The 15,826-nt window shown below is 34.6% G+C and overlaps 1 protein-coding gene and 1 non-coding gene across 8 annotated transcripts in view; one reads left to right on the top strand and one right to left on the bottom strand.

Annotated features, from left to right (window-relative positions):
• The window catches only part of GULP1 (GULP PTB domain containing engulfment adaptor 1), a 287,155-nt gene that overhangs the window by 39,683 nt on the left and 231,646 nt on the right, over nt 1–15,826 (bottom strand). For all 7 annotated transcript variants that reach the window (XM_087435476.1, XM_087435469.1, XM_087435472.1 and 4 more), the window contains one exon: nt 9,749–9,886. In XM_087435476.1, coding sequence (XP_087291602.1) covers nt 9,749–9,886 — 138 coding nt within the window. The remainder of the gene's footprint in view (nt 1–9,748; nt 9,887–15,826) is intronic.
• On the top strand, nt 3,113–3,219 carry LOC147916325 (U6 spliceosomal RNA). Its single transcript, XR_015553282.1, has one exon. It is a non-coding gene; the product is annotated as a U6 spliceosomal RNA (small nuclear RNA).

The raw sequence follows: 15,826 nt of genomic DNA, 5'->3' as shown, positions 1-15,826 counted from the left end.
CTTCAACTTAAAGTCACCAGCTGTATTAGCCCCTAACGAGGGAGTCAGCCTGTGCTTTGAAGCTTTGAAGCCAGGCATTGAATTCTCCTCTCCAGCTATGAAAGTCCTAGATGGCGTCTTCTTCCAATATAAGGCTGTTTCGTCTATATTGGAAATCTACTGTTTAGTGTAGCCACCTTCATTACTTATCTGAGCTAGATCTTCTGGATAACCTGCTGCAGCTTCTGCATCAGCACTTGCTGCTTCCCCTTGCACTTTTATGTTACGGAGACGGCTTCTTTCCTTAAACCTCATGAACCAACCTCTGCCAGCTTCAAACTTTTCTTCTGCAGCTTCCTCACCTCTCTCAGCCTTCAAACAATTGAAGAGAGTTAGGGCCTTGCTCTGGATTAGGCGTTGGCTTAAGGTAATGTTGTGGCTGGTTTGATCTTCTCCAGACCACTAAAACTTTCTCTATAACAGCAATAAGGCTGTTTCATTTTCTTATCATTTGTGTGTTCACTGGAGAAGGACTTTTAATTTCCTTCAAGAACTTTTCCTTTGCAGTCACAACTTGTCTAACTATTTGGTGCAAGAGGCCTAGCTTTCAGCCTATCTTGGCTTTCGACATGCCTTCCTCACTAAGCTTAATCATTTCTAGTTTTTGATTTAAAATGAGAGATGTGTAACTCTTCCTTTCACTTGAACACTTAGAGGCCATTGTAGGGTTATTAATTGGCCTAATTTCAATATTGTTGGGTCTCAGGGAATACGGAGGCCCGAGGAGAGGGAGAGAGACCGGGGATGACCAGCTAGTGGAGCAGTCAGAATACATACATTGATTAAGTGTGCTGTCCTATAGGGGCAGTTTGTGGAACGACAAAACAATTACAATAATAACATCAAAGATCATTGATCACAGATCACCCACACAGTATAATAACAATGAACAAGTTTGAAATATTACAAGTATTACCAAAATGTGACATAGAGAAAAGAAGTGAGCAAATGCTATTGGAAAAATGGTGCTGATAGACTTGCTTGATGCAGGGTTGCTACAAACTTTCAATTTATAAAAAGCACAATACAGTGACACACAATAAAATGAGCTATGCCTGTATCGCAGCCTTTCTGAGGGTCATGTAGTGATACCTCATTTTGATTTTAATTTGCATTTCCCTAATGGATACCAATGCTAACATCTTTTCACATGCTTATTTGCATTTGACTCTTCTTCAATGAAATGTTCCTTCATATCTTTTGCCCATTTTCTAATTTGATTGATAGTTTTTATACTGCTGAGTTTTGAAAGTTCTTAATATACTGTAGATATTAGACCTTTGTTTGATAAGTGTTTGCAAATAATTTCTCCCAGTCTTAAGTAGTCTTCTCATCTCCTTCACAAGGCCTTTCATAGAGAAAATCTTTATTTTTGATTAAGTTCGATTTATCATTTTTTCCACTATGGATCCTGCTTTGGCCGTCAAGTCAAAAACCTCTTTGCCCACCCCTATATCCTGAAGATTCTCCCTCTGTTTTTTTCTAAATGTTTTATAGTTATACATTTTACGTTTAAGTCCATGATGCATTTTCAGTTAATTTTTGTATAAAATGTGAGGTGTAGGTCAAAGTGCATTTTTTTTTGGTCTATAGAGGTCCAATTTCACCAGCACCGCCTGTTGAAAAGGCCATCTTTCCCCTACGGCATTGCTTTTGTAACTTCATCAAAAATCAGTGGGGCATATCTGTGTGGGTTGAATTCTGTGTTCTCTATTCTGTTCCATTGACTTATTTATCTATCCTTTCACCAAAACAACAGTCTTGATTGATGTAGGTATATAATAAGTCTTGAAATGGGGTAGACTGATTTCTTCTCCTTTATTGTTCTTTTTCAAAACTGTTTTAGCAATTCTAGTCCTTTGACATACCATGTAAATTTTAGAATATTATATCGAAATATTCTATGTATCTATATACATATATGTCTATATCTACAAAAAAATCTTGCTAAGATTTTGACAGGAATTGTGTTAAACATGTTTAACACAATTAATTTGGAGAAAACTGACGTATATACTAGATTGAGCCTTCCAATCCGTGAACATGGTATGTCTCTCCATTTATTTATATCTCTATTCGTTTTGTTTATCAGTGATTCATAGTCTTCAGCATACAAGTACTGTACAGTTTTACATCTTAGGTTAGATTTACACCTATGTATTTTGTTTTCTAAAGCAATCATAAATTTTTGCATCCATGTGTTCATTGCTAGTGTACAGGAATACAATTGATTTCTGTATGTTTATCATGTATTCTGCCACTTTGCTGAACCCACTTATTAGATCCAGAAATTTTTTTGTAGACTACTTTGAATTTACTACAATCATGTCATCCAAAATAAGGACAGTTGTATTTCTTCTTTTACAATCTGCTTGGTTCTTATTTTCTTTTCTTTCCTTATTGCAATAGCTAAAACTCCAGGAGTGTGTTTAATAATAGTGGTAAGAGTGGAAATCCTTGCCTTGTTCTCAAACTTATGAGAAAAGCACTTAGCTTTCACCATGAAGTAAAATGTTATTTACAGTTTTAATTTTAAATGCTCTTTATCAAGTTGAGGAAGTTTCCTTCTCTACCTATTTATTGAGAGTTTTTAACCATGAATGAGTATTGATTATTTTCAAAATTTTTTTAAACATTGATTAATATGATCATATGATTTTTCTTCTTTAGCATGTTAATATGGCTGATTACATTGTTGGACTTTTGAATCTTGAACAAGACTTGCATTCTAGGAACAAACTCCACTTGGTATTGGTGTATAATTCTTTTTATATATTGCCAAATTATATTTGCTAATATTTTGTTAGGAATTTTTGCATCTGTATTCCTGAGGGATATTGGTCTGTAGTTTTCTTTTTTTTGCACTATCTTTTTCTGGTTTTGGTATCAGGGAAATACTAGTTTCATAAAATGAATTGGGGAATGTTATCACCTCTTCTATTTTCTGGAGTAGGTTGTGTAGAATAATGTTAATTCCTCTTTAAGCATTTTATAGATTGCTCCAGTGAAACATCCAGGCCTGGAGATTTCTCTTTAAAAGTTTTAAATTATAAATTTATAATTTATAAATTCAGTGCTCCCTTCGGCAGCACATATACTAAAATTGGAAAGATACAGAGAAGATTGGCATGGCCCCTGTGCAAGCATGACATGCAAATTCATGAAGCATTCCATATTTTTGTAATGTACAGCATAGGGAAATAGTCAATAATATTGCAATAACTTTGTATGGTGACAAATGGTTACTAGACTTGTCATGGTGATCATTTCGTAATGTATACAAATGTCGAATCACTATGTTGTACCTCTGAAACTAATATAACATTGTATGTCAATGATACTTCAATAATAAATAAATAAATAAAGGTGTTCAAGATTTGTATGTATGAATAAATAAATACATAATTAAAAAGTATATGCACTGCAGCATTGCCTACCATGGTAAAAATTTCAAATAACATACTGCTTGTCAAAAAAGTGATTAAGGTATAATAAAATGCAATGCAAATGCTTAAACTCACGCTATAGACTTGTATTTATTGACTTTGGACTAAAGTACACACAGTATCATTAACAAAAAAATTAAAAAGTAAATTCAATTTTCTTTATAGTTACAGGGCTATTCTTTATCTAATATTGGGTGAAATGTGGTAGTTTTTGTTTCTTGAGGAATTGGTCCAATTCATCTATGTTGTCAAATTTATGTGTAAATAGTTGCTTATAACATTGTCTTATTATTCTTTTGGTATCTGGAGTGTCTGCAGAAAAATCCCCTGTTTCATTCCTGATATTGGTAACTTGTATCTTCTTTTTTTTTTTTACTTTGCCAATCTTACTAAAATTTTGTTGTTTTTATAATCTTTCAAAGAAACAGCTTTGTTTCATTAATTTTTTTCTATTGTTTTTGTTTTCAATTTCATTAATTTCTTCTCTTATAGTTCTTATTTTCTTCCTTCTGCTTACTTTGAGTTAACTTGATAATTTGCTTTCTAAGTACTTGAGGTGGGAGATTAGATTACTGATTTGAGACTTTCTTTTTTCTCAAATGCATTAGCTTAGTTGTTACAAATTTCTCTCTCAGCACTGTTTTAGCTGTATCACACAAATATGATATGTTCTATTTCATTTCTATAAAGTTCACTGCATTTTAAAATTCTTTCTTTGAGAATTCCTCTTTGACATATGGACTGTTTACCTGGAAACTTTGTTCCCAAGTTTTTGAAGACTTTCCTATTATTTTTCTGTTTCTGATTTTCAGATTGATTTGTTGTCAGAGAACACATGCTTTATAATTTCAATTCTTTTAAATTTTTGAAATTTGTTTTGTAGCCTAAGATATAGTCTATTTTGGTACATGTTCCTTTGGCACTGGAAAACAATTCACATTCTGCTGTTGTTCAGTGGCTTCTCTATAACTGTTAATTAGATCCCACTGGTTGATGATGTTGTTGAGTATTCTATATTCTTGATGATTTTCTGTCTAGTTATTCTTACAATTTTAGGGATAGTGGTGGTGAAGTCTCCAACTATAATTGTGTATTTATCTATTTAGTTTATATTTCCTTTCAGTCCTGTGACTTTTTGTTTCATTTATTTTGCAGTTCTGTTGTTTGGTCATACACATTTAAGATTACTATGACTTCCTGGTAGTATGACCCTTTATGATTATGTAATGCCCTTCTCTGTCTCTGACAATTTTCTTTACTTTTAAGTCTACTTTATCTGAGGTTAATACACTTCTGCTTTCTTTGAATAATTTTTGCATGATATATATTTTTCCATTATTCTATTTTCAATCTTCCTGTATCACCTGTATCATTATATTTGCAGCAAGTTTCTTGTAGACAATATATATGTGGATTAGGTTTTTTAATCCACTCTAACAATCTCTTTTAATTGTTGTATTTAGATCATTGACATTTAATGTGATTTTTGATATGTTAGAGCTTAAGTTTGTCATTTAAATTTTTTTTTCTGTTACTTCTCTACTTTTTTCTTTCTCTGTTTTCTTTTCGCTGTATTCCTATTGGCCTTTAAAACATTTCAATAATAAAATTTTGATTTCTCCATAGTGTTTTTAAATGTCTCTCATTGTACAGATTTTTTAGTGGTTACTCTAGGATTCACATTATATTTGTGTAACTTATTAGTCTCCTAGGGCTGTCATTTTTCCAGTTCAAGTGAGGTATAGAAACTTTACCTCCCTTTACATCTCTTCAACTTTCCCTCTTTACAATATAATTTCCGTACTTACTTTCTACATATACGTTTAGAATCATATCTGAAAGTATTTTTTGCTTCTACTGTCAATCATAGCCTAGGAAATGAAAGATTGGGGTCGGCCCAGTGGCACAAGCGGTTAAGTGTGCACGTTCCGCTGCGGCGGCCCGGGGTTCGCTGGTTCGGATCCCGGGTGCGCACCAACGCACCGTTTGTTAGGCCATACTGTGGCAGCGTCCCATATAAAGTGGAGGAGGGTCAGCATGGATGTTAGCTTAGGGCCAGTCTTCCTCAGCAAAAAGAGGAGGATTGGCAGATGTTAGCTCAGGGCTGATCTTCCTCACACACACACACACACAAAAGAAAATGAAAGATTTACTCATACATTTGCTTATACTGTTCTTTTTTTCCTTCCTCATGCTCCAAGGTTTCTTCTTTTGTTATTTACTTTTTGTTCAGAGAACTTCCTTTTAGCCATTCATTTAGCATAGTTCTGGTAGTAACAAATAATCTTAGTTTTCCTTCATCTGATAATTTTTTGATTTCTCTTTAATTCCTCAAGTGTATTTTTTCTGGATATAGGATTCTAGTTTGACGGTTCTCTTTTTATCTTCAGCACTCAAAATATATTGTGCTACTTCCTTGTTACCTTCATGATTTCTAAAGAGAAATACACTATCATTCAAATTGATTGTCTTCTATAGATAAGGACTTGTTTATCTCTTGCTCTTTTCAAGATTTTTCTCTGTCTTTACTTTTTAAAAGTTTGATCATAGATGATGTGTCTTGGTGTGGAGTTATTTATGTTTAACCTGTTTGGAGTTCGCTCAGTTTCTTGAATCTATAGGTTTATGTCTTTTGCCAAATTTGGAAAGTTTGCAACTATTATTTTTTCAAATGCTTTTTCAAGGCTATCTTTTTTTTCTCTCTTTCCAGGACTCTGATGACACATGAATGTTAGATATTTTGTTATAGTCCCACAGGTCCCTGAAGTTCTGTTTTGTTTTTGGTTTTAGAATCTTTTTGTGTGTATACCTGTGCATGTGTGCATGTGCACACATGTATGCTTATTATCTCTGTGCTGTTTAGATTGGGCATTTTCTATTTTTTGATCTTCTAGGTCATTGATTCTTTACTCTGTACTCTCCACTCTGCTATTGAGCCCATATATTGAGTTTTTTATTTCATTATTGTATTTTTCAGTTCTAATTTTCCCAGTTGGGTTTTCTTTATATCTGCTATTTCTTTGCTTAGATTTTCTATTTCTTTGAAAAGACTTCCTATGTTTTATTGTTTCAAGTGTGCTTGTAATCATTTATTTTATTATTTTTATAATGGCTCTTTTAAAATCTTTGATAATTCTAATACCTCTCTCATTTCAGTGTTTGGATCTATAGGTCATCTTTTTTCATTTAGTTTAAGGTCTTCCAGTTTCTTGATATGATGAGGGATTTTCAATTAAATCATGGATATTTTAGCTATTATGCTATGAGATTCTAGAAATTATTTAAACTTTATGTTTTGGGTGGCTCACTCTGACACAATTCCAGCAGGGGAATGGGAATGGGAAAGCACTGCCTCATTACTGCCTGGTGGGGACAGACGTTCAGCTTCCTCACTTGGCCTCTCTTCATTACTGCCTGGCAGGGCTGGGTACTCTAGCTCCCCATGTGATCCTCACTATCACCCAGGAGGAAGGGAGACTCATTAAAACAACATGATACTGTTAATAAAATAGTGAATTCCAGTCTTGGGGCATACTAGGTTTCCTCTATCGTCCAAATGCTCAAAAGTTTCACAGAAATGCTGAAAAGATAAAATACAAGGAACAGGTAAGACAAAAGTCCCAATAAGAGTAGATGGACTCTGGAACAGGTCCCAATTATAGGAGTAATATATGATGATGGGAAAAATGCCACAATGGCCATCTACGGTCTTAATTTTTAATCCTGATTCTGTTACTACCAAGTTTTGTAACTTTGGGACAGTCACTCAACTTCTCTGGCTCTGATTTCTTACAATAAGAGGAAAACCTTGTGCCAGTTGGGCCATAATTTATTTTCCTGTCTTAATACGCTATGATTAGTTGTTTAAAATGAGAATTAGAGAGGATGGTATATCAAAAATTCTACACACATATCAAATCAAATTTATAAATATGATCATTATTATAACTGGAGGAAATGAAAGCTTGAGATGAAAATGATATAATGAAACTTTGAGGAAACATGTCGTCTTTGAGCTCATGAAAGTGTTGCCAACTTATAGTTGGAGAGATATCTTGACTCTTGTTTTTCAAAGCCCAGACTTCCATCTACCCACAGCAGAATCATTTGATGAACTTGCTAACTGTAGATTTCCTGAGCTACAGTCCCAATCAATATGAAATTATTTTTTGAAGTGGGAACCAGAGAGTTGTATTGAAAAATTCCCTCCTTATGAATAGTATGCACAGTAATGGTTGTGAGCCACTGCTATAGACTTCAAGAAATTACTTTCAACCTTCAAGAAAAAAGAAACCTAATATGCTATATCCAAAGAGAATAATGGGTCAAGGGATTGAAATTCTGGAAATCAATTACAAACAGTTACGATCGGAGAGAAATAGAATCTATACTTTTAACACAATATAACTACTTTAACACAATAACACTATAACACTATAACACAATATATACACAAGGACTCTAGTAAGCTTTTGTTTTAAATAATCATGCAACAAATTTGGAGGGGGATGAAATAAAGAAAGATAAAACACATAACACAAAACTATAAGAAGGCTAATATTTATAATGAACTCTGATTATTAATATTTCAAAGGACCCCAAGAAAATTTATTTCTATATGTAAGGCAAGAAAGAAGGACAACTGAATTTACTGCTTGGCGTAAGTGGTAAAAGGTTATTATATCTTACACATAGAAGATATTCAATAAATATCAACTTTAATCTTTTCAATCACATAGAGAAAAACATTTGCAAACAATCATGGTTAAGAAGTACTTGGAACATTAAATATAATGCATTCATTCAATAGGATAAATTTCAAAAACAACTTGAACTTCACATAAAATGCCTTATTATGCACATAAAATTGTCTTATATGGCTAAGAATATTTTTCTGGTGAGATGTTCCATAATGTTCATCAAATTCTCAAAAGATATTGTAATGTCAAGTAGCTTAGCACATTAGTTTGCCTTTCTAGAGTAGTTTAAAAGTAGTTTAAAAGATACAGATAACAACTTGCTCTGCTTTTTGTAAATTTTTCCCTGTGGTCTTTTCTGTAAGAAAAAATTCTTTGAGCATCTATTGTCCACCTGATGTAGGACTTACATGGAGAAATAAAGAGGTAGTTGTTCTCAAGAAGCTCACATAATAAAACCAGAGAAATACATTACGTGGTAGCGATAATAATATTAGTGCTCTGTTAATTTTGACAGCATAAAAAATGAGGAAATACAGTCAGGCACCGCTTAACAGGGGTACGTTCTGAGAAATGCATTGTTAGGTGATTTCATCACTGTGAGAACATCATAGAGTGTACTTACACAAACCCAGATGGTATAGCCTACTACACACAAAGGCTATATGATACTAATCTTATGGGACCACCAATGTATGTGTGGTCCATCGTTGACTGAAATGTCGTTACGTGGCCCATGACTGTAAATGAATTAAGTTCTTTTCTCTGTCTAAGCCAATAATGTTTTGAGGTTAGATGTTCTTCCTTCAATATAAGCCATCAATGGCTGCAATGTGTGCTTGCAATTCACATCTTATGTTTTATAACAGGATCTCAGACTAGGATTATGATTAGCATTAGTTTATTATAATCAAGACTTGAGGTTTTCCTTAAGATTCCAGATGATTAAAGAACTGCTGCAGGATATAACTTTGGAATTGGCTAATTGTTCTTACTTGCTAAAAACTTTAGATTACATGCACAAGCTAACACATGCATGCACGCAGACATACACACACATATGACTCTATTACCTTTCATTATATTAAGTTTTCTGAATAAGGAAAATCAAGAACCAGATTTTCAAAGTATTAGAGATTTTTTTTAAGGAGCCATACAGATTTTATTTCCTGGAGTTTAAACTATTTATTTTCATCAGATCCATCACATTCCAGGGGGAGAAAAGAAAAAGCTCTGCTAACCGTTACTCTTAGCATTATTCACATATACTAAAATATATTTGAGATTAAAATTACAAATAAATGATTATAAGAGAAATAAATGCATAACATAAGCAGGCATGATGTTCTAAGAAAAGAAATTTGCATGCAAGCTTGTGCCTATGAACATGAGAATTTAGTTAGGGATGAAATCCTGAAGCATACTCTCATGACAGGATGGATCTATTAGTGTAGTTAAGTATTTGCAGACCTTAATCATTTCCAAATACTTTACTAATTCCGGAAACAAGACAATTCCTGGCTTGTAAAACAGAACAAACCACCCTAAAACATCTGGCATACTTACACACTTTTCGCTGTCAAATACATAGCACAAATGTTTATTTGACTCAGAATCTTTGCATATGAAAGTGAATATCCTCTTGTCAGTTTTATCATCTGCACAAAATGATATTCTATGAAGCTGGCAATTGTGTTGGACTTCCTGTGAACACAGATAGAAATAAACATAGCTGAAGAGATTTTTTTTCCATTTTCTGAAAGACCAGCTTGTGTTAATAACATACAACTTATGACTTTAAAAGTGAAACAATAATCTGTCAAACTTTGCTTTTACAATTACTTACACCCCAAACTTAAACAAATACCTAATGGAGATGGACCTCCTGACTCAGGATTAAAATAAGATAGTCATTTCAATAGTACTTAGAAAAACATGAGCAAAATACAAGAGGATCACAGGTTCATCGACTTTCTGAGTTAAAAGGGATCTTAAGACACCATTACTTTAAACTCTACAATTTTGCTTAGGAGGACATTGAGGCCCAAAGAAATTAAGATACTTCCACAAAGTTACAGAATAAGCAGAAATTTTTTTAACCGGAACACTTTTCATTTTATCTTCTTGCTACTAACTACTATTACAGTTTAAAATAATTTCATCTGTGCACAATTTCATGTGAAACACACTACCATTTCATCCTTAGTTTTCTCATTAAATTGTATTTTACATGTCTTCATGGTAACTCATATAATCTTGAACCTTTTCGGTCTAAGAAGATCATTCTTCCTTGCTACTTCTGTAATGTTTTCCATTGGAGCAGTGAATGAGGAAGCTCTACACCTCCAGCATCCGAATTACCAAATCAACTCTGCTAATCAATAAAAAGATAAATACTGCAAATATATACATATATATATACACACATATACATGCATATATATATACATATATATATACACACGCATATATATACATATATATATATATACACACTGCAACTATAGCTTCTGTCACTACATCCTTCCAACCTAAGGGTTGATGTGTCAGCTTGCTGAGATTTGATCTCTCACTCTGATTCACGTTAGTGCTCATCAGACTGGAAATGAGTACATAAAATGAGATATACAAATAAAGTTTAAGAGAAGTTGTCTACGCACTGCTTTCTTTCCCTGCATACAAACCAAATGGTAAGTCATCAAAGGGTTGTTTGGCAAGTGTGAAAATTAAAATGAGGAAGTATATTGTATGATTGTGTGCAGAATCAGAATTTGCCACCCCAAAATGTGGGGTGTGCCACCCCTTTGTCTTGATTATTTTTAAACACAAAAGACTCAGACAGAAACTTTGATGTTCCCCACTAACTACCTAAAAAAATTTAAGATAGAAGACCTGTCCCAGGAAGGAGCTATCACTATAGATAATTTTAGGTGTGGTAAACGGGGAGGAACCTAGCAAGGCCCATATAATCAAAGTCCTCCCCATGTCCCATTGTTTTTGCAAGGTATGGCAAACATTTGTTTACCAAACATTTGCTTTTCCATCTCCATGTAAATGTCCTTCCTCCCCTTTGAACTCCTAAACCACTACCCCCAACATCCTCCTTTGTCTGTAGCTGAAGATGATATTTAAGGTGGTGACTTCAGCCATTTTGGCAAGTTACTCAGTTTTTCTAGGTTCTCCCATGTATACATGCTATTAAATTTGTTTGCTTTTCTCCTGTTATTCTGTCTCATGTCAATTTAATACTTAGATCAGCCAGAAGAACTTAGAGAGTAGAGGAATATTCTTCCTCCCCTACAGTTGAAATTTTTTTTGTCATTACTAGACAGGCTGATCCATCCAATTCAGCAGCAGAGAGAAACAATGCTAAAAAGAAGAGCTCAACTCACTAAGGCTTTTGATGAGGGCATCTTCCCTTTCTTGTGGTTCATGCTGAGATGGACAATGACCACATTTGTTTGAGACTATCCTTCTCCCATACTTTGTCTGATTGACCAGTCTCTTTCTCATTGACACCTTTTTTGTTTTATCATTAATAAATTTGTTAAGTAAACAGTTGTAGGGGTGCAGAATTTGCCACCCCAAAATACATCTCTTTAGCATGAGGATTATTTTAGGCTGATTTTTTTTAAGAAACTGCAGACACAGGAAAAGCTCTGAAAACTGAGTAGAAGTTACCTTTTATAAGAAACATTTACATTTATAAGAAAAATCTCCATTTGTAAGAGTGCCTCCCTCTCTGTACCAAAAGAGGAGGATTTCTAAATCTCTAGAAACTCTTAGAAATGGAGAAGGCAAGGACTTTTAAATCTGCATAGCAGTTTTATCCTTGTTTACTGTGCTTTTCCTGGTGACCTCTCATAACTGACTCCCCCACCCTCAACATCTTCTTTTGTCTTTAGCTGAGGATGGTATTTAAGGTGATGGCTTCTGTCACTTCGGAGAGTTACTCAGTTTTCCTGGGTCTTTCCCATGTATACAGGAGGTATACATATTATTAAATTTCTGTTTGTTTTTCTCCTGTCTCATGTCAATTTAATTCTTAGACCAACCATAAGAACCAATTCTTCTTTCCCCACACAGTCAATCAAACAATAGCCTACAGCCACACTGTAGCTCCCAAATACTGACAGCAGTGTTACACTAGTTTACTAATTGTATAATCATGTTAATGATACAGAAATAGATATTATTGCTATACAATATAGAAAAGTGCCTCATTTTTTTCCGTTTATAGGAAATATTACAAGTAACATGAAGACATACTATTTACACAGCTGATGGTAAAACCTATGTAGTCCCTCATTCACTCACCAACCAGCATGATCACAGAAAGCCTCTGGTTATGACAGTTGGGAATAATCTTAATTTTGTTTAGATTAGCAGATGTATCTTCCTACAGAAAACGACTAGGGAGCTGAAACTTGTAATTTTATCATTTTTTTGAATTTTTTGTTGTTGTGGTAGGTCTTCCTAAATTTTAAATGTAGTACTAACTTTTGGTGAGATAAGATAAAGAGACTTGGGAACAAAATAAAGCACAGGACACAATTATCCTTTAACAACGATGATATTTTATTAGAGTTGGGACAAAAATAAGTAAATCCCCAATTCACTTATAGCACCTCTTTCCAGCACTTCATAATCTTCATTAGGAGGACAAGTGAGAAAAGGAGAAAGGGAAAAAGACACAGAAAGAAAGATATTGGAGACAACTGAGATTGCTTTTCACTTTGATTTTCATCCATTCAAATGGGATTAAAAAATAGTCTATTTTCTATCAAGTTCATGTTAGATTAACAATAAATTTTTAAATCCTACCTCATACATGTAATTTTACAATGAATACACTTATTTTAGGAGCGTTTAATTGCTTTTTCCTAAATTACAACTTATACCCAAAATAAAATGAATGACAGATTTTTTTCTGGTTCACTCGTGTCTCCTCAAATAGTGGTTCCTAAATGCATATCTGTGAACAGGCTGTAGCAGAGTCATATAGGGAGGTCTGTTTATTTGTGCGTTTTCTTTTCTTTTTTATAATATAGATGCTAAGTCTTGTTCTGCAGATTCTGAATCTGAAAGTCCTGGGTGGACTCCAGCAATCACCACTCTTAGGAGTCTCCTAGGGCACTGATACTCACCACTGATGCCTAGCAGAGCTGGTAAATCCCTTTTTTAGATTACCCGCATTTTTTTATGGATTTGAAAAATGGTATATTCTACATAACGGTAAAGAGTCAGATACTCTATGTTCACATGTAACATATATGTAAAGAGCCAGTTGCTCTACTATTCATGTGTAATATGATTGAATTTATAAAACATTTCAAAGATTTTAAAACTCCAAGATCACTCTTCAAGTTCAGTAATGATGAAAATGGAGATGCTACTTTTCCATTAAAAGCTTGAAAACTTACTTTTTAGGGGGAAGATTCAATTGGGCCTCTTGAAAATTACCTATTAAGTATAGGAAATTGAGACTTTGGTACATGGAAGAAAAACATTGGTGTTATTGATTTGGATAAAGCAAAATACAATGATCAAAAGTTAATTGGCGGGCCGGCCCAGTGGCTTAGCGGTTAAGTGCACGCACTCCTCTGCTGGCAGCCCGGGTTTGGATCCCAGGCACGCACCAATGCACTGCATCTCTGGCCATGCTGAGGCTACGTCCCACATACAGCAACTAGAAGGATGTGCAGCTATGACATACAACTATCTACTGGAGCTTTGGGGGAAGAAATAAATAAATAAATAAAATTATTAAAAAAAAGTTAATTGGCTACATGAGGCAGTGTGGGCAGTCGGTGGCAGTTCTGCATGTGTGTGAATGCCTGTAGGGCAGTGGTGGCACAGCAGGAGACCCACCTCCATGATAGTTGGTGGAACAGCAGCAGCGGCAGCAGCCTGACCCTACAACAGTGAGCAGATGGGATGGGAGCACCCAGCCCTCAGTGGCGGCACCCCCGACACCAACTCCACCAGCAGCAGGGGCTGCATACAAGTCCCTGGGTCCCCAGGCCCCCAACAGTGACAGAGACACCCATGAACCCAGCACACTTTGCTGCCATGCAGCCATCACCCCCAGACAACTGGGAAACAGCAGCACATGTAGTGCATGGGACAATAGCATCCAAGCCCATGGAGAACCAGTTGAAGAATATGAGACCCAGGCAACCAGAACCAAAGTAACTGAAGCCATACCCAAATAAGAAAAGGTGATTACTACTACAAATGCACCAGCAGAGAATCAATTCATCAAACACCATGAAGAACTACAGTAACACTGCAGAATGGAAGGAAAACGACAACTCTCCAAAAAGCAAACCGGAAGTCACAGAAAATTACAATCTAACTGACAGAGAACTCAAAATAGCTATCATAAAGAAACTCAAAGAAATACAAGAAAACTCATAAAAACAATTCAGTGAGCTCAGGAATAAAATTAATAAGGAGAAGAAGTACTTCATCAAAGAGACTGAAACTGTAAAAAAAACACAGAAATTCTAGATAGGAAGAACACAATTAATGAGACAAAAAATAATGCAGAAAGCATGAAAAATTGAGTAGACCTTATGGAGGAGAGAATTAGTGAGGTCGAAGATAGAAACATAGAAATGCTTCAGGTGGAGGGGGGGGAAACGAAGATTTTTTAAAAATGAAGAAATTCTTCAAGAAATATCCAAGTCAATTAGGATAACATAAGGATTATAAGTATTCCAGATGGAGAAGGGAGGGAGAAAGGAGTATAGAGCTTGTTCAAAGAAATAATAGCTGAGAACTACTCAAACCTGGGGAAGTAACTGGACATGCAAGTACAAGAAGCCAATAGAACTACTAAGTACATCAATGCAAAAAGACCTTCTCCAAGGCATATAACATTAAAACTATCAAAAGTCCATGACAAAGAAAAGATATTAAGTGCAGCAAGAAGGAAGAAAATAACCTACAAAGTCACCCCCATCAGGCTTATAGTGGATTTCTCAGCAGAAACCTTATAGGCTAGGAGAGAATGGAATGATATACTCAAAATACTGAAAGACAAAAACTATCAGCCAAGAATACTCTATCCAGTAAATTATCTTTCAGATATGACAAAGAAATAAAAGCTTTCTCAGACAAACAAAAGCTGAGGGAGCTCATTGCCACTAGACCAGCCTTACAAGAAATGTTGAAGGGAGCGCTCCTACCCAAAACAAAAAGGCAAATGTTTACAAAGCTTCAAACAAGAAGACAAAAAGACAGACAAAATCAGAAAACTGCAGCTCTATATCAGAATAGGTGAGCAAACACTTAATTATAACATAAAGGATAAAGGGAAAGAAAGCGTCAAAAAAATATAAACACTTCAATTTGGTCACAAACTCACATACAAAAAAGAATAATTTGTGACAACAAAAACATAGAAGAGAAAGAGGAAAGAGATGAAACCTGCATAGGCTAAGGCAGACAAGAGACTATCAAAAATAAGGCTACCTCATTTATGAGATGTTTTATACAAACTTCATGGTAACCATAAAATAAAAAATCAGAGCAGAGTCACAAATCATAAAGAAAGACAAAACCATCACAGAAAACCACCAAATTGAAATTGCAGACTGAAGTACAAGGAAAAAGAAACAATGGAAATATAGAACAACT

This window comes from Ceratotherium simum, chromosome 9 (assembly GCF_057802395.1).
Source record: "Ceratotherium simum simum isolate JZ-2026a chromosome 9, ASM5780239v1, whole genome shotgun sequence".
Taxonomy (NCBI): domain Eukaryota; kingdom Metazoa; phylum Chordata; class Mammalia; order Perissodactyla; family Rhinocerotidae; genus Ceratotherium; species Ceratotherium simum.
The sequence above is the reverse complement of the archived record's forward strand: the minus strand, read 5'-3'. Positions and strand labels throughout refer to the sequence as shown.